The following is a 22,765-nucleotide window of genomic DNA, read 5'->3' on the forward strand; positions in this document are numbered from 1 at the left end:
ATGGATAATTACACTGGAGATGTTAAATAGGTTTTAGAGACAAAATTGTAAATAATACAATACAGAAGAGTGATGGACTTATTAGCATATCATTAAATCGCTTTTTCCCTGAGAGCCAAGTGTGTTTTTCATAACTTACAAAAAGTGTCTTGCTTGGCAGTAACACATGTGCTTAACATTTACAAAACCCACAATATTTGACTATAGCTTTAGGTTTATATTGCAGGGAAAATTATGACAATATAGTTACAAATATCAGTAGGTTTATCACTTGATAACAAGATCATATGTATGGAAACCAATCTCTTCTGAGTTAAACATTTTGCAGACCTTTTGTTTCAACTTCCATTAGTGCTATCACTCACACTGAGAATTTACAGAGCTGCAACATAGCAACAGGAAGATTTGGTAAAAGATCCTTTCACTAATGTAATTTAAACAGTCCAACTCATTCTTATTAGTCTAAATTATGTTCCTTGTTATGATTTTGTACTTAATAAAAAGTAAAATCATGTGGAATGTGAGATTTTTTTCAGGTCTACTGCTATTGGATGGGAAAAAATATGATCTTCTTTATCAAGGAAAATTAACTTAGTCCAGAAGTTCACAAAATGCACATCCAAAACCTGGATGACTTTAGTTTTCAGCAAATATACATCAATGGTAATTGTTTGATAACGTGCAGTGATAATTCTATGCAGTTTAGTACCAGAGTGGCAGGGAGTTACAGGAAGGTTTGCTGGGTTTAATACAACTGTTGTGTATGGGAATGAAAGAGCTAGCACAGCACCACTGTCCCTCTGAGACTGAAATAGCTAGCAAAATAATTTGCTTAAATAGGGATCGTATTTATCAATGAGCCTTCAGGACTCTGAGCCAGCTGAGCCTCCCTAATCTAGCCGTCCCTAATTTTACACATGTTCAGACGTTGCTTATAATTAATTCTGTAGGAGATTTTGTTGTAGTCACAATGCCATTTGTAAACCACAACCCCAGGTAGGACACTATGGCTCCAGGAAATAATTTCAAGGATGCTGCACATCATAGTGCTCAAGCAGAATAATACAGACAATTGCAGACTATATCTGCCTGTGTTACCCCAGTTTCAAAGATCCAACTTCGTATCACATTGGAATGGAAATAAGGTCCGTTAAATGTTTGTGTGGAACATCAGGAAATCTCATAAGCTGATGAGGTTAGTTAGATGATTAGAGCACATAGCAGACTCAGGTTTTAGTCCTTTCACTCTGCCTTCTGGGTGACAGAGATTTTCATTTGAGATCCTTCTGCCCTTTATTTCTGTCTAGTGCCTAAACAGGTGAACAACACTGGACAGACAGCCTCTACTGCCTTGCAAAAGCCTTTTTCAGTGAAGTATTATACTTAGATTAAATCTCATTGACAGTATTTAAAAAATCTCTTGTTCCAGCTGATGTGCTGCAGAGTCCAGCTTTGTGAGGGAATTGGCATTTCTTGGGACTGAGATAAGATGCAGTTCAGATCCTGGAGAGTTTTTCTGTAGAGTTAGGAGAAACAAGACATCCTAATATTGCACCAACTTTTCAGGTATCGTGGGTTTTTTTGTGTGATTTCCTAACCATAAAGAATTTTCTGCCTCTTCCATGTGGACGTCCCTTGCACTTAGGCAGACCTCCTATCATTGAACCTGAGGAGCGTGGCTTTTCAGATAAGGTATTAAGCTCAATGAGCTGCAGAACCTTTGTTGGTGTAGGCAAATGGAATACTTATCAGGGGAAAGAGGAACGACAGAAGGCACAGAAGGCCACAAATTAGCTGGACATGCACTTTGGATAAGTCACTTTTGAAAACCGTTTTGCTTCATATAGACTGTTGACTATTTCATAGGTTTGTTTGACCAAACTTGCCAACTAGAAAGAACTGACCATTCATTGTCCTTAAACCTTCACATGGTGTACAGGGTGAGAAAAGCAGACCCCAATTCACCATCAAGCTCCAAAATTTGCTGTGAATGGAAATAATGCAGCATTAGAAATCTAGGGTTGAGCTTTTTCAAGAGGAGATGAGAACTGAGACAGAACATGAGCTAACATGACATACAGCATGGAGTCACCCAGAAAGTTCTAGCTCTTAGATTCTTTGTTTCACATTTCAGTATTTTTCCCTGCTGTATCTATCAGTAATGAGTGTAGGTCTAGTAGCTTCTGCTTGGGCAGCCATCCCTTACTGAAACAAAGCTCCTTAAAACAATACAAGAGCCCAAATGGACTAGAATTCGAAGGGTTACTTGGTCATTCAAGGTCTCAACGTCTTCCTCAAAGACTTGTACACCTATCAAGTTAGTAAATGACTGCATCTGTGTTCTCCTAAGCGTACAAACATTGGCATACCCAAATCATTTGCATGGAGTCAATCTTAACATAATATATACTGTAGTCAACTCACATGTTATTCTTCACTAAATGTAAACATCCTTAAATACCTTTAGTTAAACATCCCAGTCTAATTCTAATATTTCCAATTTGAAATAAATTAAACACTTTTTAAATGCTATGCAAGCTGCACTTTCTTTTGAAATATGTAATGTGATAAATATGAATATCTCATTGGAAATTTATTTATTTAAATGCTGAGTCCCCCAGTCTTCTAAATATTAACACTACCATATAAAATATTTAAAATATGGATGACAAAATTCAGTGGCAGATACCCTGACATCACTGAGAGATACATAGCTATGCACTAACTACTTTCCTGGCCCAGCCCTGTGCTTAGCGCTCTCTGCTCTCATGTGGCCAGATCCTCTCTTGGCAAATCTGTTGGAAAATTTACAGATCATCTACTGGAGGGTGACACTGATTCAAGAAAGACTCTCCAGATTGTTTTATGAATATAAATGTATCCCATACGACTTCCTCTACTTTGTGGTAGGGAGAGATGGATGGTGTGGTCAGGGTACCTTTGTCTGTTAAAGCAGACAGAGCAAACAACATGTGACAGATAATAGTCACATTGCCCAACTCACTGCAGGAAGACAGTTGTTACTGTTGTGGTGAGCATCATAGGGAAAAAAAAAAAAAAAAAAAAAAAAAGAAAAGGAAGATAAAAAAGCAGAACAGAATAGAATAGACTGGAATAGATTAGAGCAGAAGCCACGGAAGGTTACAGCAGTCTCACGCTGGCTACTGTGTTGTTGGTCAGTCACAGGAGCAAAGCGCTGCAAAGACGACAGTACCTGCCTGCATCCCCCTTTCCCCCCTTGCCCTGCAGCAAGCGTAGCTTCACACTGTTCACAGTATTTCCAAGGATCTAGTTTGTATTCCTAGACTTAATCATTTCATGTCCCTTGAATGCTTCTATTTTTATTGTCTAAAAGAAGGAGAGACAATATTGTCTCTCTCAAGTGTCTTTCTGACTTCATTTCTTTTGATCAAAGGCTATTGATTCAGGTGTGTTTTCATGAACCTGTGAATATACGGCTGGCTCAGGAGTTCTTTAGCATCACTAAAATAAATGTGAAATGCATGATTGTTTTCCTTATGTAAATAACTGGTGAAATAGAAAATGGTTCTGTTGTTATTTGCAAAAAAAAAGCAGTGAAAGGATAATATTGTTATCAGGAGATGTGTGCTAGAATATTTGACTTGTACTTCCTAGATTCCATTTGTCTGCTGTCAACCTATACCTGCTGTTAAGCATTAGACTCTTAAAGAAAGAGAAGAAGATAACATAAATTATTCACCATTAATTCTTTAAAATGAGTCACTATTAAAAGCTTAATTGTTTGCTGAGAGGGTCCAAATTAGTGGACTTTGCAAGATCAAACGAAATTGAAGATATTTGTCCAAATTAAAATGGAAACATGCATCCAGAATATACCAAATGAACATGTATGCTCCTGTAATAATAATTTTATTATCTTCAGCTTCCAGGCCAGACTTTTAATTATGACCCTTTATATCAGTGAAAAACATGTATTCAGGATTAAAAACCTATTTCTTTAACTAGTCTAGTTAAAGACTGTGGTTTGATATATTCTATGCTACAACTTTTATAAAAACCAGAGAACACTTCTAATAACACTTTTCTAATTTCATGGTTCAGTGCACAGTCAGTAAAGATTTAAATAATTCAGAAAGAAAGCCTATTCTATTTCTTTATTAGAAGTTTGAGTCAGGCAAATTCTTTGACATTTAATGGGTTTTTAACCCTTTTAATAACTTCTTATAATGAAATTTATTGGAGGTTGTTTTAAATAAAGGGTTATTATATTAGAGTGAATAGCAGTCGGTAGTTTTTTATGATTAGTTTTGAGACCTTGGCCCTGTGTGACTCAAAGGATATTAAAACATAAAGTAGAAAAGAATGTTAATAGTAACCAAATTAACTGTGTACCAAGAAATATAGAAACTTTATATTACTGCATTCTTGTCATTATGTGATCATGCTATAAAATTTTGCAGTCGAATTTTGAGTATATAATTGTTTTAAAGAAGCTTAAGATCACTTACAGAACCAGTACTATGTAAAACAACCTGAAGTAGTTTAATTTTTAACAGAATGATTTTGAAAAGATTAGAGTAGTAAATTTAATAGGTTTGGGTTTTGTTTATGTTTTTTGGTTTGTTTTTTTTTTTTTAGTTTAGGGTTCTTTTTACATGTGAAGTTTCTGCTGTTTAATTTTAAGACTGTTTTCATAATCAACAGAAATTGTGAATGATCCTTTCATTTTATCCTGAAAATGCACTGTGCATAGTATATAAAATACACTTGTGTACAACACTAAAATATTCCCCAAATGCCCACATACTTTGAAATTTAGTCTTTCATTATGCAGTTAGCTGATACAAAAGAGAATAATAAAAATGAGATGATGAAAACACACATCCCTTCCTCTGTTAGGTGGTGCTTTGAGTTATTCCTTTTAATGTGTTTTGAATGGTTCTCTGTGGTCATTTTACAGTAACCTTAGCTCTCATAACAAATCTTTCTTCAGCACTCATTTTCTTATATATGTGCTAAAAGAAGACTTGGTCACAGATATTATTTCTACTTTAACTGAATGGAAACAAAGATCTGACAGTATGTGGATCTTTGGGTTTGATCAGTCTTCGTTCATGACAGGACATACATACCAGTTACCAGTTTTATCCACTCTAATTAGTGAATCCTACCTTCTTGCCAGAAGATGGACTTCTAAATATTGGGGGCACTTTTTGGTTTTCTCTGTTACAGAAATCCAGATGCTCCAGTTATCTCAAGTTTTAAGTTATTTTGATTCAGTTTCTTTTAGTCTGGGATCCTAATCACCAACATGCTTTGAATAACCACAAGGTACTACTGCTTGACTATCAGTATGAACTGAGTGAAAAGTATCTAAAGTGGACATTTCTGTATCTTTAGACACACTTTTAAGTTTAAACTTAGCTCTGATTGTATGATGAATATTGCTTGCATTTTGGATCATTAAAAAAAAAAAAAAAAAAGGTTTTTTTGATTTTGCAATTGCTTGTTTTGATTATAAATGGTTGGTATGGTCTCCCAAACACAGTTACTTCTCTGTGTGCCAGCTCTCACAAACCTGTCTGGCAACTTAATGTTATCTTTTCTTCTCTTCTGAAACCTTGACATATTGGTTAAACCTTGACTAACTTGACTAATCAAGTGATTATGTAGGAATTAGATTTTTTTTCTCTCTTTTTTAATGAGCATCTCTGTGTCACTGGAAAACATCTTGCAGATGTGCATTGGCTTATGACAGAAGGCAATTAAAACGCCTAAAATAAAACCAGTAAAATTTCTAAGCAAATATCATGGCTTTTTAGGAGGTTGGCACAACTGGGGCTAGTGCTGCATTTCAATGTAGCATTGTTTGGGAACAGACAAATATTTACTATGACACCCGTAGTGGCACAAGTTGTCCTGGGAATATAAATGATAATATGACTAATAACAGAAACCTCTTCAGCCTACCAAAGAATGTCTGTGATGCCTACATGGTGACTCAGGTGGGTGATGCCAGTGAAGAAGGAAGCACACTGTATCTTCATAAACAACACTTAAGATCCCCCGGGGTTTTCTCTTAATATTTTTTTTTAATTAATTGATTGAAATGTAGCTTCTTATAGTAAGAAAAATTGTTGTCCTCTGACTTACCTTCACCACTTAGACGAGAACTATGAACCGCTTCCACAGTGTCCATCAGAAAAGTTCATAAGAGCTCTCAGCTAGTAGAAAACTAAGCAAAAATCATTATAAGACCTGATGGTGGTAATAGAAATAATGCCTGCTGTGCCTTGATATGAATTTGCCTGGGGTAGTGAGATACATGATCTCCACTTGCTTCAGTGAGTAAGCCCTGTGTATTTCTTTTTATGTTTTCATGTTTTCATCTCCAGTGTATAATCCGTGGTGTTTCTTGCATATGCTTAGTCTTGTTGTATTTACTTCAGTCTGTTAAGGCAGCCTGTCTTTCTTCTTTCATCTAGTGATAACATTTATTATAAATGAATTTAAATAGGGAGGACAATTTGGACTTCCACGGCTTTTCAGAGAGCTGTTGCCTCACAGTTCTTAATTAGAACAAGGAAAATAACGTGGGAATTATTTTGCTAACAGCACATTCCTTTTGAAACTGCCTGCCTAATGCTTCTTAGAGAAAATTTACTTGCTTCCGTGAGAGACTGAAAAGAGTTACCGTCTCAAACATTGTGTCTGCATGGCGGCGGGCGGTTGGTGCGGGATGCGGAGGGCCTGGGGGTCCATGTTCTTGGGCAAGATGACTCACAGTTTATTTGAGAAAGGGGCTTATAACCACCCGCAGGACCCCTCGCTGCCACCCCCTCAGTGGTGCCTGCGCAGAGGACCCAGAGTTCCATCCAAGAGCCATGTGAGTGCTCCCCGGGCGCGACCGGCGCGGTGGAGAGGCGGGGAGCGGCCCCCAAACGCCCCCCAAGGGGCCCGGGAACACCCGCCCTATCCCTCGCCTGGCGGGTGAGCGAGCACGGGAGGCTCTGCCCCCTCTCGCCTCGCAGGGAGGTGGGTCAGTGTGTGGGGGGGCCCGCGGGCCGAACCCCGATGTGCACCCCCCAGCACCGCCGGCAGAGCGGGGCCGGGACCAGAGGCTTCGCCAAAACCCGGGGCGCCCGTCCGCATCGCGCCTCTACTTCCATTTCTCAGTCTCTGTCTCTGTTTCTCTCTCTCTCCTATGTTACGGGCTGTTCAGCCATTCATAGAACAACAGGGTTTAATATCTACTGTTGAAAACAGTTTACAGAGCTTTAATGAGGTTTAATTAGCTTTAAAAGGTTTAATTAGCTTCTGCCAGAATAGCTTCTGCTGTTAATAAATTTTTTAATCGATTGTTTGGTGTTATGTCACCTTAATTTAGCCCAAGGGTATCTTGAATATCCAAGTGGGCTGTCCAGGACGGCCCTCTCTGTCAGTAATTGCCCTACCCATGAAGAGGTAAGTCCAGCCACCCCTAGCCCCTCTAATCTTTGCGGACCGGGTGGAACACGAGGGGATTCATCTCTTACCAAATGAATTCATCACCTGAAATGCAACAGCTTCCTAAAGCCGCCTTCTGCGATGTTAGTTGAGTCCTGCAATTTCACTATTTCTGCATCTCACATGGGTTAACCACCTTGTATTGAAAAGACAGATAATTAGGGATTTTTTAATGCTATATCCTGTAAGAGATGAAGGATTATATCTGACTGCTGTGTCAGATATCTTTATTTTGTGGACTTTGGGGCACAATATTTCAAGAAAGATTAAGGTTATTGGACATAGTCCAGAGGACAACAGGAAGAATGATCAGAGGTGTAGAAAACACAGCATATGAAATAAGTCTTTCAATCTTCAGGTTTAGTTGTTTAGTCTAAAGAAGAAAAAACTGAAAGGAAATTCATAATAGCCTTCTAGCGTGTACAACTTTTCTGTAAAGAAGGAGAAAAACATTCCTCATGTCCACTGGGAGCAGAGCAAAAAGTAGTAGGTTTAAATTACAACAAAGGAGATTTAGGTGAGACATTACGGAAAAAAGCCCTTTCCACTGTAAGGATAGTTAAGCACAAGAATTGCCTAGGGAGGTTATGAAGAGGTTAGACAAACATCTGTCAGAAATGATTTAGGTATAGCTAATCCTGCTGTGAGATAAAGTGTTGGACTAAATAACCTTTTGAGGTCCCTTCTAGCACTATTTTCTGTGATTCTGCAATTAGGATACTGTACTCACATTGTCCTGCAGGAAGATGCTTCTGTGCAGGGATGATATCACTTTATTCTGCATTGCATGCTTTGTTTTGGTTTTGCTTTAAGCTGATGGGGAGAACAATGGTCAGATGTTCAAAGCACTTCAGCTTTATTCTTGGTGCCTTAGAAGCTTTGAGCAGGGCATCAGGAGCTTGTTTTCAGCCAGACAGCCCTGTTCTGGTTTTGCACTAAATATGTGCCGATAAGGGTTATTGGTAAACACCTCAGAATTAGTGGGTTTTACTATGTCTTTTAACTTGCAGTCAAACGCTTACATGGGTGGATGCTCAGTTTCTGCTTATAAGTGAAAGGCAAACAGAAAAAAAAAAAAAAAAATAGCCACGAAAAGAAATGTATCATAGCTTCCCTGTTAGTAAAACCAAAATAAAACCAGGCATGTTCTAACGCTGAATATAACACAAGTTGTGAAACATCCTGGAACTGACAGATGGAGAATGATATTAAAGTGCCAGATATTATCATTATTACCTCATCAAAGAGACCATTGAAGGCATCAGTTTAAGACCGTCCTTATCCTCTGTAACACTCAAACTCTTTAACTTTGTTCTTCCATTTGGCATTCTGCCACCCTCCAGGATTTGTATTCAGCTCTGCATTCGGCAGGAGTGTGTTCACAATATTGCTTCTGCATACTGAATATGGCTCCAGCACAGCTACACATTGGTGGGCTTTGTAAAACTCCATCTGGAGGAACAAGGAATAGGAAGCTTCTGGTTTTGAAGTAGTTTAAAAGAAATTGGTCATACTTCACATGTCATGTTGACAGAGAGCGTGGGATCAGTGCCACTGTTCCTGCAGAGACGAAGTTGTCACGGTGTTTGAAACAGAGATGTACTGCCACACCACAGCAGTTGGTTTTCAGGGGTGGGACCGTTCCTGAACCCAACGGGGAAGATGGGACAGTTCTTGGTTTGTTGACCCTTAAGGAACCTGAGGGCTCATCATCACATTTTCCAGTGTAATCTCATAGCTTTTCAGTTACGTGGTTAGCTGCCCATTCTTACTGAAGGAATGAGCAGTTTCCATTTTCTCAGACAATCCCACTCTTTGACTAGGAAGGGGCAGAATGGGGGAAGGCAGTCTCTGTGGTGCGTGACAGAGAGATGAACCAGAAACCTCATCTGCAGATGTGAATCCTCCTTGCTGAGTGCCTCAGCTCTGTGCGATGGACTTACACTGGCGAGTTCTCTGCAGGCAGGTCCCTTAGGTAAGGGGTTCTGATTTAGCATCTAAAAGGGAACATGTACTGTTAAACAAACTTACTTGCTGCTTACACCTGATTTTGTAAAGGTAGCCTGGTATTCATCTGATTTAAAAGTTCAGAAGACAAGCTGAAGTCATGTGAAAAGAAAAATGCTGTTTTTTTTTTTTTTCTGCTGCACCACCTCATTTGCAGTCCTCAGAATTTCTCTAGTGAAGGGTTTGCTTGCAGATACATGTGTGTGTGTATATATATATATATATATATATATACACACACACACGTGTTTTGTATGGGGATACATCCAGTATCATCCAGTTGGTGTCACATTATCTGAAAACACAGTGTATGTTCAGCGCCGGAGCTAAAAGTGAATCACAGACTGTTTAAAAATATATGTTGTTTAAAGACGACAAACACAGAATGTGCTGCGGTATCTATCTCATAATATTTGAAGCTCATTTGAAGAGTTTTTAATAAAGGAGAGATCATTTGAATAATAGCAACTGTATTATATTTTACTTGGGGAAAAGTAATTACAATTATAACCTTTGCCCTGCTTTCGGAGGTAGATACTTCACAAATTCATTCAAAGTAAGCGTTAGGAGTTTCAGATAGTGCTTGTTTCCTCTCTAGAGTCTGTAAAATCACTTGGATGCATATCCTTATTAAAGAGCGGTGTTGCTTTTCCAGGCTTTTGTGAGGGGGTTCATCCCCAGCCCCGATCCAGCACCAGGAGGTGCTGCCCCACGAAAACCCAAGGCACTTGCAAGCAGGGCGGCGTGGGCTCAGTCCCTGCAGGGAGGTGGGTGCCAGGGGAGGGCACGCACCCACGCTGAGGCTCCGGCACCGCAGATGGGGCGAAGGAAGGTCTTTTGGGAGGGTTCTGCCTCCCTCTCCCCAGCACACGAGGGGCTGGGTGGGTTTCCGTCCCCCTGCCCGCTCGGCCCATGCTGGCCAAGAGGGCCCAGGGCAGCCCATGCTCCCACTCCCCGTTCTCCAGCTGCTGCCCAGCCCAACAGCTGGATCCGGAGACAAAGCGGCCAAGCGGTAGTTACAGCTTTGTGGGCACAACTGTTTTCACATGGGTTGTCTGCTAGAGGCAGAGATAATGACAGCTTTCGAGGGTATTAGGTTTGGCAAGAAGGGAAGCTTGATTCTGGAGGGCAGGGAACGAGAAGTCAGTAGCAATCTTTAAAAATATAAATGTCCGCCAGGATTCAGATTTCATCCTTCAATTGATTTCTTACACCGTGCTGTCTCTGCTCCTCCCCTCCAGTGCTTTAGCAGTCATTAAATGAACTTGAACATCTTTGTATCGATAACCCTTTTTTACCAAAAGCTATTCATTTCTAAAGCAGTATAAATACAGGTATAATTGTGATGTCATGTTGTCAGAAGCCATTTCAAATTCTTTTCAGAGACACATGTACGTGTAAAGTGGTAAGTATGCCATAACTAATAGTATTATTAGTTTGATTTACTGCCAACCAGCCAGCTTTACAAAAATCAATCCCCAAGCTCATAAAGTATCTCCCTAAAATTGATAAATTTTTACACTGTCGGTAATAAGAGAAAGGTGAAGTCACAGGTTTATCTTTTTCTGTGTTACTGGTTGAAAGGTATCTTACGGATTGCTGTGATATATAGGAGTGTTTGTATGAAAGAGATAGGTTATAGAAGTCACAAGCTACAAAAAGTTTAAATAAAAAAAAAAAAAATCTGAGTGATCTTTAGACAATTCAGATGACATGTCTAACAAAGATTGTCAGCAGAATAAATGTGGTTATGTTAATATATTGAACCATTAATACATGTCCTTATCATAATGGAACTTACACAATGGTAGTCCCTGTCAGATTCCTCTCGATCTGTACAGCATGTTTGTCTGATGCACAGAAAGACAACTATATCTATTTCGATTCAGGTCTGAATTGACAGTTCAATTTTAAATCACCCACAGAACACCTTAGCTTAAATCTGAGCTTCTCCCTGATACTCTTTGCTATTTGTCATGTTTCCGTACGAGTATACTGAAAAGATGTTACAGGCAATCTGCTACAGTGTGTGTGTATGGTGCATTTGACCTCTGGACAGGAAAGGAGTTTCATCCTCCAGTGCTTTTAATTCTTATCCTTGCAGAGACTGAATTTGTTGCTTGCATTAAAATAGTATGTCTCGTTAATGCTAAGAAGCGGTGACCCACATAGCACAATGGATTCATTTGTCAATCCCACGACTTCCGAGCTTTCTGTTCATATATGTCTTAGCAGCAAATCAACTCAGAAATCATTTATTCAGTCTATCAATGCATCCTTCTTGTCAGTTGTCTGAATCCTGAAAATTCCAGTATCTCATTGGGCAGCATCAGGCAAAATAGATTTGGACCTAATACTAGATATTCAAACTCTGTTAAACCGCAGCTTCCAAATTCACAGCTCACACACGCAGAAATGCTAAGAAGAAAAGTAGGATCTGGAAATTGTCTTGAATTTTTAGGATATTCGTGTTCCAGGCTGGTTCTGAACTTCAGAGTGCAAACCTGTCCCTGTTTGTTAGCATTTCTGAAATACTCTACATGCAGTTACAGAAAGCAGTGCCCTTTTGGTCCCCCTATAAAGAAACAAGCTTTCATTGCTTTTTGCTATTCCCATGGGCTGAGGCTAGAGCCTAAATAGTTTCTAACAGTCAGTGTTATGCGAATGTCAATCATATCCTTACTCTGTTTATTTCCAGTATTTACGTGTTTATTTAAGTACTTGCCATTTCTTTTAAGCCTTATATAGCCGATCAGGCCAACTGAGGTCTAAAGGAACAGAACACTTTATTAGTGATATGCTTAATACAGTTTTTTTCCTCTTGTAGATGCAAGATTTACGGAATACAGAAGGAGCCCAGTATAGTTCCCATCCTCAGATGGCAACCATGAGGCCAAGGGTTCAACCTGCAGATATTAGGCAGCCAGGAATGATGCAGCATGGGCAGCTGACCACTATTAACCAGTCCCAGCTCAGTGCACAGCTTGGTTTGAATATGGGTGGAAACAGTGTTCCTCACAACTCGCCCTCTCCACCTGGAAGCAAATCTGCAACTCCTTCACCATCCAGTTCAGTCCATGAAGATGAAGGAGAAGATAGCTCTAAGGTAGGCTTAGATGCTAGGATTACTATGTAAATGGTGGATATTTTTAGGACCTGCTACATGAATCGTATGGCCACAGTTACTAAGGTGATACTTTATACATTGTTGGTGGTTAACTGAAGTGAATAAAGGGTTATGAATACAGAATTTACAGTTTCCAGTCAATTCTTCAGGCAACTTGAGTAAATGACATCATTCCTCTTTGTGAGAGCAAACTGGAATCCTGTAAAGCACTTAAAGGATAGCCATTCCTGTAGGACTTTAATATAAAGGTTGAGTCTTCTCACTTGCATAGAAGGGATGTTTGTTCCCAGTTAAAGATCAAGTTACTGCTATAAAAAGTGTGAACAGTCTGTACAATACGCTAGTCTTTGCTACTTGGTCACAGGATGAGTAAACAGAACATCATAGCAACCAGAACAGAAAGATCCTCTGTGAACTTTAGAAGTCTTACCTTGAAAATCCTGAAGACCCATTATGCATTTTTACTTTGGGAGGTGCTAACACTCCATGATGACATATTTAAGCTTCATTTTAGTTTCAGTACAGTCATGAAGTAATAGTAGTCATTTACATAATAAATTTCTTTAGTGGATAAATGTCAATTTATATAGCAGGTTTTGCATACAAAAACCTCCCAAACCTCCCCAAAACCTCCCAAAACAACCCACAAGTATACTACCTTAATTTTGCAGGTACAAAAACTGAGACATGAAAAGGTTGGGACTTAGCACAAAGTCATCCCATAAACCAGGAATAGAGCATATTGAAATTGAGAAGCTCTTTAGCTCTATTTTATGGTCCTTACAAAATAGCAGTCCCATTAGAGCAGTCCTGTAGTGTAGCTTGTACCACGGCCATATCTTGTGGGGAAAAGGTGCAGATTTGCAAGGAATGTGAAGAAAACATATTGTGAGTCACTGAGGAGGTATAATCCAGTCAAGAAATGTAAGTCTGATTTGTTTTCAAATTATACTGTTTTTCATGCCTCAAGCTATAAAATAATCATGTAATTGGAGACATATGTTTTACTACATTTTGAATAAATTCTGATTCAAAAGTTTTATTTCAGGACTTTTCCCTGATTTCACAAACTTTAGGTTTTAAAAATTACTGAATAATTCATACATTTTAAATGAGCACTTTCTTACTGAGGGAGATTTCAGAATACAGTTATGTAAAAATGATTCCAGGCAGCCTTTACTTTTCCAGAATAATTTATTTGCTACTCCTGTTTCCTTGCTAATATTTTTACATATATGGTGGGAGTGTGCAAGATGCTCTAAACTTCTGGAGAAAACTTCCACTCAAATTATTAAGTTATCCTTTCTGCTTCTATCAAATATTTCAGTTATTTAACCTATATTTTTCATGTATTTTTTCACTGCAACACTTCATGCTAGAAAAAGTGTAGGGTTGTGGTTTCATGCAGGCAGTACTCATCTGAATCTAATGTTTTCAATAAAGAAATACTAAGCACTGAAGACCAAGTGAAAATTGGTCCTTTTTTTGTGGAATACAGTTTATATAGCGTTCAACTTTTTAACAAGCCATGTTATTTTGGCAGACTATCTTTAAAATTCTCCCATGGTCAGTCTCAGCAGAAAAAGATGAGAAAAGGCACAATACACAACACAAAATTAAATTTGGTACGCGGAAGTTGATACGTTGCTTTAAAATTCAATAATTATAATTTCTCTTTGAAGATAAAAGTTTTGAAGGATATAAATTTGGTTAATAATGACAGAGGGCTTGAATTCATCTCCAACCCATAGGGTTTAAACTGCAAGCTTGTTGAGGGGCAGATTATGCCATACCTGTCTTGGGTGGGATTTCTCAGGTCTTCGTGAAAATGCCTGAAGTTGACCGCCATCGGAGATGGGCAGTGGGCTGGCACGCCTGATCTGATGCAGTGGTTCTGCTGTAGTTCCCTCCATAAAAGACCAGAGGGTTTGAATAATCAGCATAAGAACTTAGTGTATTGTGGTAGTTTACGATTTAAACCCCTCCGCTGTGTATCTTTCTGTCACGTTGGTCTTCCTGGAAGCTGCCAGCGAATAGATACGAATTCTTAGAATAAGCCAGCTATCTGTGGAGATCTTTCTGCCCAGCCACAACAGTGTTATGTTTTCTCAGAGCTGCTTTGGATGGGCCTGTGAGGGTTCTTGTCATTCCAGAAATCCTCCTCCCAGTGAAGGAAGGCACTGGATGGGGACAGGAAGAAATAGAGTGGCCATTCTGTCTCTTGTGAGAACCTCTTTTACCTGAATATAACTTTACTAAATTTGGAGTTTTCGCTTTGTTTTATAAACTGTCAAGTAGATGTGATGTATTACTTAATAGATCAGGGCCAGAGCTCATCAGTCAGTCCTTCAGTAGAAGCACCCACATTGCAGTCATGTAGCAGCTGCTGGAGCTCACCACGTTTGAGCACCTGCGTGAAGTCAATAAGATGTTCCTGCCATGAGGTCTGTGTAAAAAACAACTCCTTCCAATTTTGGCATAATGTTAACAGCAACAGTGACGTTCTCCCTGTTTAACCAGCAGGAGATATTTGCCTGTGTACCAACATTGATCAAAAAGTCATAGTACATTTTCAAATGGAAAATCACCTCAGTGTCAGATGACCTCCCTTAGTTTATACCAGCTGAATGCCCAGCCTTATGTGTGAAAGAGAAGCCACTGGTCCTTTGATAGCAGATGTGGTAGAGAAGTCCCTAACAACTATACCTATTTCTATCTAGAGAAAAAAAATGCAGAAATATCAGTGTTCTGTTCATTTTTGCATGAATTTATAGAAAGAGGATGACAGCAGGTATCACCAAATACATCCATTATATACATTTGGACTAGAAATATAATTGTATCTCTACTGAACCACCAATTTCCATGCATGGAGCAAATGACCATTTCAGCTTAATGTACGTATTCTAAATCCCAGTAGTAAGGAAACTTTACAAACTGGTGCAGTTGTTCATGTACATGAGCTGCTTGGATGTTCATTCTATGGTAAATATTCAAATTATTGTAAGCCTTATCCAACATACACAGCACTAATGGCAGCAGCTGCTAAATATATTTTGGCAATGCTCATTCTCATAAAGGCTCTTTCATATAGGCCTTTTGGACTTTAAGCATCATGTGTTCGCTTGCACAAAAAGGAGAAAGGAGCTGCATTATAGAGGGCTTACACACTGTTGGTCTAAAAGCAAGACAGCTGAGGTGGCTTTATCATAAGATAAGCAGTACATACAACAGTGGCATAATTATAAGGCTGTGTATATACAGTCAAAAAGCTACTAGGTCCATGGAAATATGAAATGTAGTCTCATACCAAGGATATTGCTTCTGCAAGTGGTGTACATCCCTAAGTCTCCTTAATTCTCTAAATCTATTATGTGGGACTATGGTTAGAAGAAGAAAAAAGGGAGAACTTAAAAAATCAATAGTTGTAAGTAATTATAAAAAAATTCTAAGCAAAGTGTCCACTTACCACATGCTTTATTCTGACCACCTCAACATTGGAATATTACATTTGTGAAACTCTTGCCATAATTCATACTCTGGGATCGTTAAACATGTATTCGCTTATTGCCAAGCATAATTGTGAGCTGCTGGAAGCATTACGTGTTTGCAAATATGTATTTCTTCATAGGTGGATAACAGGGTTTTCTTCCATGCTCATTTGAATATCACTTCTGAGAGAATTTCAAATAATGTATTTTGGAGAGAAGATAGTGAGAGGACTTCAAGTAGCAAGAATTAAATAACAGAAACATGATTACTGAAGAACTGCTGCAGCATAGTCTCTTTATGTGGTAGAGATTTTACAATATTTACTTTATATGATAAGAGTTATAAGTAGAATTCTATGTTGTCTATTCAGCCTATTATGCAGATGGTGCTTGATTAAAATCTATTTTAAACTACAGCGATTACTGCAAGATAGTGTGCATAAAACAGCTCTCCTAGCTCCATTAAAGGCTTTCGTACTATTGCAGTTTATTTTAAATATGCTTATAGACATTTTCCAGCTTCTCAAGGGACATTTAGATATCAACGATGTGCCTTACTTGATAGTTTTAAATCCTACACTAGATATTCTTGTGATCTATTATGTGTGCAACATGGTTAATGTACACTTTTTTAAAGTGAAAGATTATTGCTTTCTTGTGATAAATAAGTTAAATACATCACCATAATTAAGCAATAAGCCATGACAGGAGGTGGATTACCATGAGCTAACTACACCTCCAGGGATTTTGAGACACAAGTCTATGCCTAGCAGAATATATATGGTTTTTATTTTATTTCCCATCTGTCTCTGCTTTGGTGGTTAGAAGTGGAGTCTATGAAGCTGATAGACTGATGGGAGCATAAGGTAGGCCATCATCTCAGCCATTTGCAAGGTTATTAGTACTGGAATTCTGGTATTCTTTTTATTTCGTTATTTTCATATAAGACAAACAGAATTTCCCCAGTGAGTACTCTCTTTTTAACAGTGGGTTTTTGAAGTCTCTTGATCATTCAGGATGAGAATAAGATTTTAGAGTGGTTCTCAGAACAGCTACCAGAAGACTTCTTACACAAGTTCCTGCAGCATATCACATAGTTTAAGGGTAGTTTAAGTAATGTGGTATCCCAATATACCACATTACTTAAACTAAACTTTTAAATCTCATTGGTCCAAAAATACTCTGAAAAGAGGAAAACTTTAGCAAATAATAGAGGTAAAATTTTAACTGTAGCCCAAATTATTGTCAAGCCTGCTTGCTCATGGAGTTTACACAGAACTGTCTGAAGAGCTTAGACTGATAGTGCCAAATTAACTACAGATCCCTAGTTAATTACCATTTAGTTGAGAGGTTTTTGTACCCTGTAGAATGAAATAAGAGCAAGAGACTAAAAGTTGGACAACTTAATAATGGGTAGCACACTGCTTCTGTTTTTCCATCTTTTCCAAATGCTGCCAATAGGTTCCATGTCCATTAACCTTGTATTAAAGATGCATCAATTGTAACATAATGCTCATGAAACAAGCAACTACATTTTCAAATTGTGGTCATCACTTTGTCACTGTGCTAGTGAGACACAGAGATACAGGTTGTTCACTGTAGTCATCTGGGCCCTGTTGGACACCACACAGTGATGCATATAGAAAAATAAGAAGGTTTTCTGCTCAGAATTCAAATTTCCAGCCACTTTCCTCATGCAGTTCCACTGATTTGAACACGTGTTCTCCCGTGTCACTTGAGATGCATTATTAAAAAATAATAATACAAGGTTGTGATAAAAGTCAGGCCTAGTAGATCCTTAGCCTAGAGCATACCTTTTATGTTCTTGATCTTCTCATACTTCAAAACGCTTATGATGTGCCGTACTCTGGCCATGCCAACGAGAGAAAAAGCCTTCAAACCCTCCAGTAAGATCACACCTCACTGCTACAGGTATAGTGAATTAAGTGATCATTTCACTAGAAACTGCTTTGCCATGGAGCTGCAATCTGTTGAATAATCAGGACAGTGTCCCTTTATGCACTTGTAAGTCACCTAGGAAGGTAGGGTGCTTTCATGATCAGGGTCTCTGAGCTATTCAGTGGCAAAGTGTAGTTGCAGTTAACAAATTTGCACAAATGCTCATGTGCAGGTTTTTTTAGGTGGTACACAAATAATGCACATGCACTTTTCTTCATATACCATTCTTCTTTTACTCCTTTCCTCAAACCATTTGCTTTTACGTAAGAAGAGGATAAAACTGTGCAGCTAAATCCAGATGGATTGGAACTGATCCTCCAAAGGGCTCTAAACTGTCTGTACTGGTAAAGCTTTGTTTCTTCAGATTTTACTTAAAAGGTGTGTAGGGGAATGTCTATAACTTTAATAATTTTATTCACAATCAGATTCTCTTCAAATTCCATGGAAGGTGTACCATCAGTTGCAGTAGAAATTGATTTGAACAGTAGTCTGGGGTAGTCCTGGGAAAGGGTGAGGATAAGGAAAAGGTAGAAATGACAGTGTTCCCGCTGCCTGCAGGTGGTTCATGGAGTTGAACTGGTGGTCAGGCTATAATGAAACTAATTTCATCTAAATTTACTCATTATATGCATGTTATATCCATTAGCAATAAAACTTAGGAAAGGTGAAAAGATGGTCAGGTGAACTATAAATGAGATTATAGCAATTATATGAAAGCAAAATATAAAGCACTTTGAGGGAAAAAATTATATCATCTGAAATAAAATTAATTTTATACATGTGACTAAGGCAGACGGTGTCAGCATTTGGTTTATCAAAGATGTCAACTGAAATGCCATTTTTGTATGCAAAATCCCCAATCTTTGTATCACAGAAGCTGTAACAATGGATGGACTTTTTTTACAGTACTTCCCTAATTTTATTTTACAGGTCAATGGTGGAGAAAAGAGACCTGCTTCAGATATGGGAAAGAAACCCAAAACTCCAAAAAAGAAGAAGAAGAAGGACCCAAATGAGCCCCAGAAGCCTGTGTCTGCCTATGCATTATTCTTTCGAGACACTCAAGCCGCCATCAAGGGCCAAAACCCCAATGCTACTTTTGGTGAAGTCTCTAAAATTGTAGCTTCAATGTGGGACGGCTTAGGAGAAGAACAAAAACAGGTACAAAATGTGCTGTAGCTCAGAGGCTTTGTTTCAGGAGAGTTGTTATCAGGGTCATCTAAGCACTGTAGGCAGCTTCTTTTGTTTGCCAGGATGAAACTTGAATATGTGCCATCTCAGGAATATGATTTAAACATACTGAGATAAGGAAGGTATCGTTTCATTTCTTCCACATGAAACCACAAAAGAGTTTTTTTTTTTAGTTTTGGGGCGTAACAAAAGATTTAGGATTATATTTAGGATTGTTTTATGCTAAAGTTGGTGGGCCTAAGATTTTATGATGGCATTGCCCTGTCTACGACAGTGTGGTATAAGAGGACCTTGCTGCCAAAAATTATATCTGTGCAGTGGGACCTGACATATAACTGAGCTCCCCATTGCAGATGTTTCCCTGCCCCATGATGCCAGAAGGGGTACTGGGATCACAGCTTCTCCTGACCCACGTGTCTTTTATGAAAGGAATTACAGATGTGTTGACCCAAGTGGGCCTAGGGTGGACCCTGGCAAATCAACAGTATCCTGAGGTATTGTCCAGCATACATGTGGGCTGTGGAAATCACATCCCATAGTTACTTATATCTTCCTTTGAAAGGCCTTAGTTGTGCAACGAGGTCGGCAGAGCTGGATCTGAACTTCTGCAGAAATCCTTCTGAGTCAGTTGGTTGTTACGTAAAAGGGGGCAACCCTGGAAGCTCATCACATTCGTGTGGTGACAGCTGACAAATACCATTCATCCTCGCTGTAGCATAACATTGATCTTCTGTTGTTATTGGTTGCATTTTTACTGACTGCCAACAGAATGGAGTGGGTAAATAAAGAATTGGGAACTTAAAGAAATGGCTATGGAGGGAAAGGATATGCTGAGTGAGAGGCATATTGGCTGCAGGAGACCTGTGTGGAGGTTGATGTCAGCACAGAGAGAGGAAAAGTACTGAGACTCATTCATTGACACTGAGCATGTAATTATTACACAGTTATAGTTAATAAAGGCTAAGAATTAAAAGGAAAATATTACTATGATTTTTTGGTAGGTAAAATCTTTTGGACTTGAAAAAAAATGTTTGCTAGTAACTGGATGGTATAGGTACATCTAGATCCCTGTTAAAGATAACAGTGTAATAGGAGCCAAAATTTGGCCCTCATTGACTAACTAAAAAAAAAAGTTTATTCTGTCTCGTATCCACTGTTGAATAAGGTCAGCATTTGGAAGGTTTAGCTGGAGGAAACGTAACTTTCTGAACACACAGGTCAGAGAATTCACTTGGCCTGTCACATTAGGGTTATTTTGTTGTGTTGTCTCTTCCTTCTGCCTTTTTTAATATGTCCAGCAAAGGCCAGGGTTATGTCCTTGATCTGACAGGTTGTTTAGACCTTCCCAGTACAGCAGCATTCTCTGTTGTGGTTTAACTGCAGCCAGCATCTAAGCACCATGCAGTCGCTCGCTCCTTCCTCCCTCCTCCCAATGAGATGGAGAGGAGAATAGGAAAAAAAAAGTAAAACTCATGTGTTGAGATAAGAACAGTTTAATATCTAAACTTAAATAAAAGATAATAATAACAGTAATAATAAGAAATATGGTAATAAAATGAATGAAAAGGAATATAACAAAGAGAGGGAAGTAAAACCCAAAAAACACAAGTGATGCACAGTGCAATTGCTCACCACCTGCTGACTGATACCTGAGCAGTGACCAGCCCCTCTTTACCAATTTCCCCGGGTTTATATACTGAGCATGACGTTCTATGGTATGGAATATCCCTCTGGCCAGTTGGGGTCAGCTCTCCCGGCCAGGCTCCCTCCCAGCTCCGTGCCTACCTGTGCGCTGGCAGAGCATAAAAAACTGAAAATTCCTTAACTTAGGATAAGCGCTACTTAGCAACAACTAAAACATCGGTGTGTTATCAATGTTATTTTCAGACTAAATCCAAAACACAGCACTGTGCCAGATACTAGGATGAAAATTAACTCTATCCTATCAGAAACCAGGACACTCTCATAGTTGAACATTATTTTTTGGGACTGTGACGATGAGTGTTCACCTTTGACTCAGAAAAAAATATTGACTATGCTTTTAGTTAAGTTTAGTTACTTTAGTTAAGAGGTTTTGATGCCATCCCTCCTTGTCCTGCATACCTGCCCATAATCACTCCCCATGTTGAAATCTGCACACCCAAACACATACCTCAGGAGTCCTCCAAGTATTTAGATCTGTATCTTGGATCCATCTTCCATGCCCTGTGGGATTGTGGATCTAAATTTTCCTGAAATGGTGAAAGACAGAGAACTGGACTTCTCAAGAGTTTCTTAAGCTAGTTAATCTTACAGCTCTCTAAGGATGACACCAAGCAAGATCGTGTGCTTCATTTTCTCTGCCATTTTTCATAATGACCCTTAATTTGTGGCTGTTGAAGTGGTGCAGTTTTTCCCTTTCCATAATATTTTAACTATTTACAAAGCAGAAAACTTGACTACATGAATAATAGTCCAAGACCATATAAGGGAGATAGAACTAAAAAACTACAAAATTCCCATTTCCTTTTAACTTGTCATGTTAGTAGTACCAGCAGAAAATTTAAGTCTTTCCACAGAATTCTGTTTAAGAAAAGTGCACAAAACCCTAAAATTTCTATCTTTAACTTGGATTTCCTATTTGTGGCTGAAAACAATAATTGAATAAGACCTACAGTGGAACAGCAGAACAAAATTTATTTTCCTTATCTCTGTTGTCCTTAATTTAAGTTGGAACACAGCAGAATGTTATGGAATCCACATGACACATCCATGAAAAAACGGCTGCAACTAGATTTTTAAGCCAATTATTCCAAGAGTTTGGGTTAGCATATCTTTGTTGCTCTTTGACTCATTTTGCCTATTCATTATCATCTATTAAACACATTGTTAAAACTGCAGGCCCAGGCCCTTTCTAATCTAGCACTGTACAAAAAGAATAAAAGATAGTCCTTATTTTAAAAAATTGGCAATCCTATTTTCTAGAATAAATTTAAACTCATTCTTTATTCCATTAGGGATCTAATAGTACAAAGTAATGATTACAAGACATCTTAACTGACTAGATAGTCTGTATTTTAAAGGCCTAATTTTTCAGATCCAGAGCATTAGTAACTGTTATGAAACCTATGTCTCTAGTAGGAAAATTGGACTCTAAAAATACAGATGATTAATGTAGCCTTTGGAATTTGGCATTGAAGAAGCTTCAGAAATTCAAAAATAGTTAAATAAAGAAACAATAACATCATTAGAGGAATACTTTATTGATGAATTATACTTGCTGAAAAGGATTCAATTATCATAAAGCTTCTGGCTTTTATGTTTTGGAAGCTAATGCTTATTCTGGTATTTAAATAGAATTATGTTTCCACATTATGTTTCCTGAATTGGAACTCCTTTTACTGTTTAAATAGTAAACATAAATGAATCAGAAAGTAGAACATAATGCATCTATAGAGAAAGAAGAATAACCTCATGTTTTCATGCCAAAATGAAATCTTCTTTGTTCCTACAACCTGAGCCA

The 22,765-nt window shown here is 38.5% G+C and overlaps 1 protein-coding gene across 2 annotated transcripts in view; it reads left to right on the forward strand.

Annotated features, from left to right (window-relative positions):
• The window catches only part of TOX (thymocyte selection associated high mobility group box), a 226,164-nt gene that overhangs the window by 165,698 nt on the left and 37,701 nt on the right, over positions 1-22,765 (forward strand). The window contains exons 4-5 of one of the 2 annotated variants that reach the window (XM_042786269.1): positions 12,323-12,601; positions 19,003-19,233. In XM_042786269.1, the coding sequence (XP_042642203.1) occupies positions 12,323-12,601; positions 19,003-19,233 (510 nt within the window). The remainder of the gene's footprint in view (positions 1-12,322; positions 12,602-19,002; positions 19,234-22,765) is intronic. The other variant, XM_042786270.1, reaches the window with a different exon arrangement.

Source organism: Tyto alba, unplaced genomic scaffold (genome assembly GCF_018691265.1).
Source record: "Tyto alba isolate M040663 unplaced genomic scaffold, T.alba_DEE_v4.0 Super-Scaffold_9, whole genome shotgun sequence".
Classification (NCBI taxonomy): Eukaryota; Metazoa; Chordata; class Aves; order Strigiformes; family Tytonidae; genus Tyto; species Tyto alba.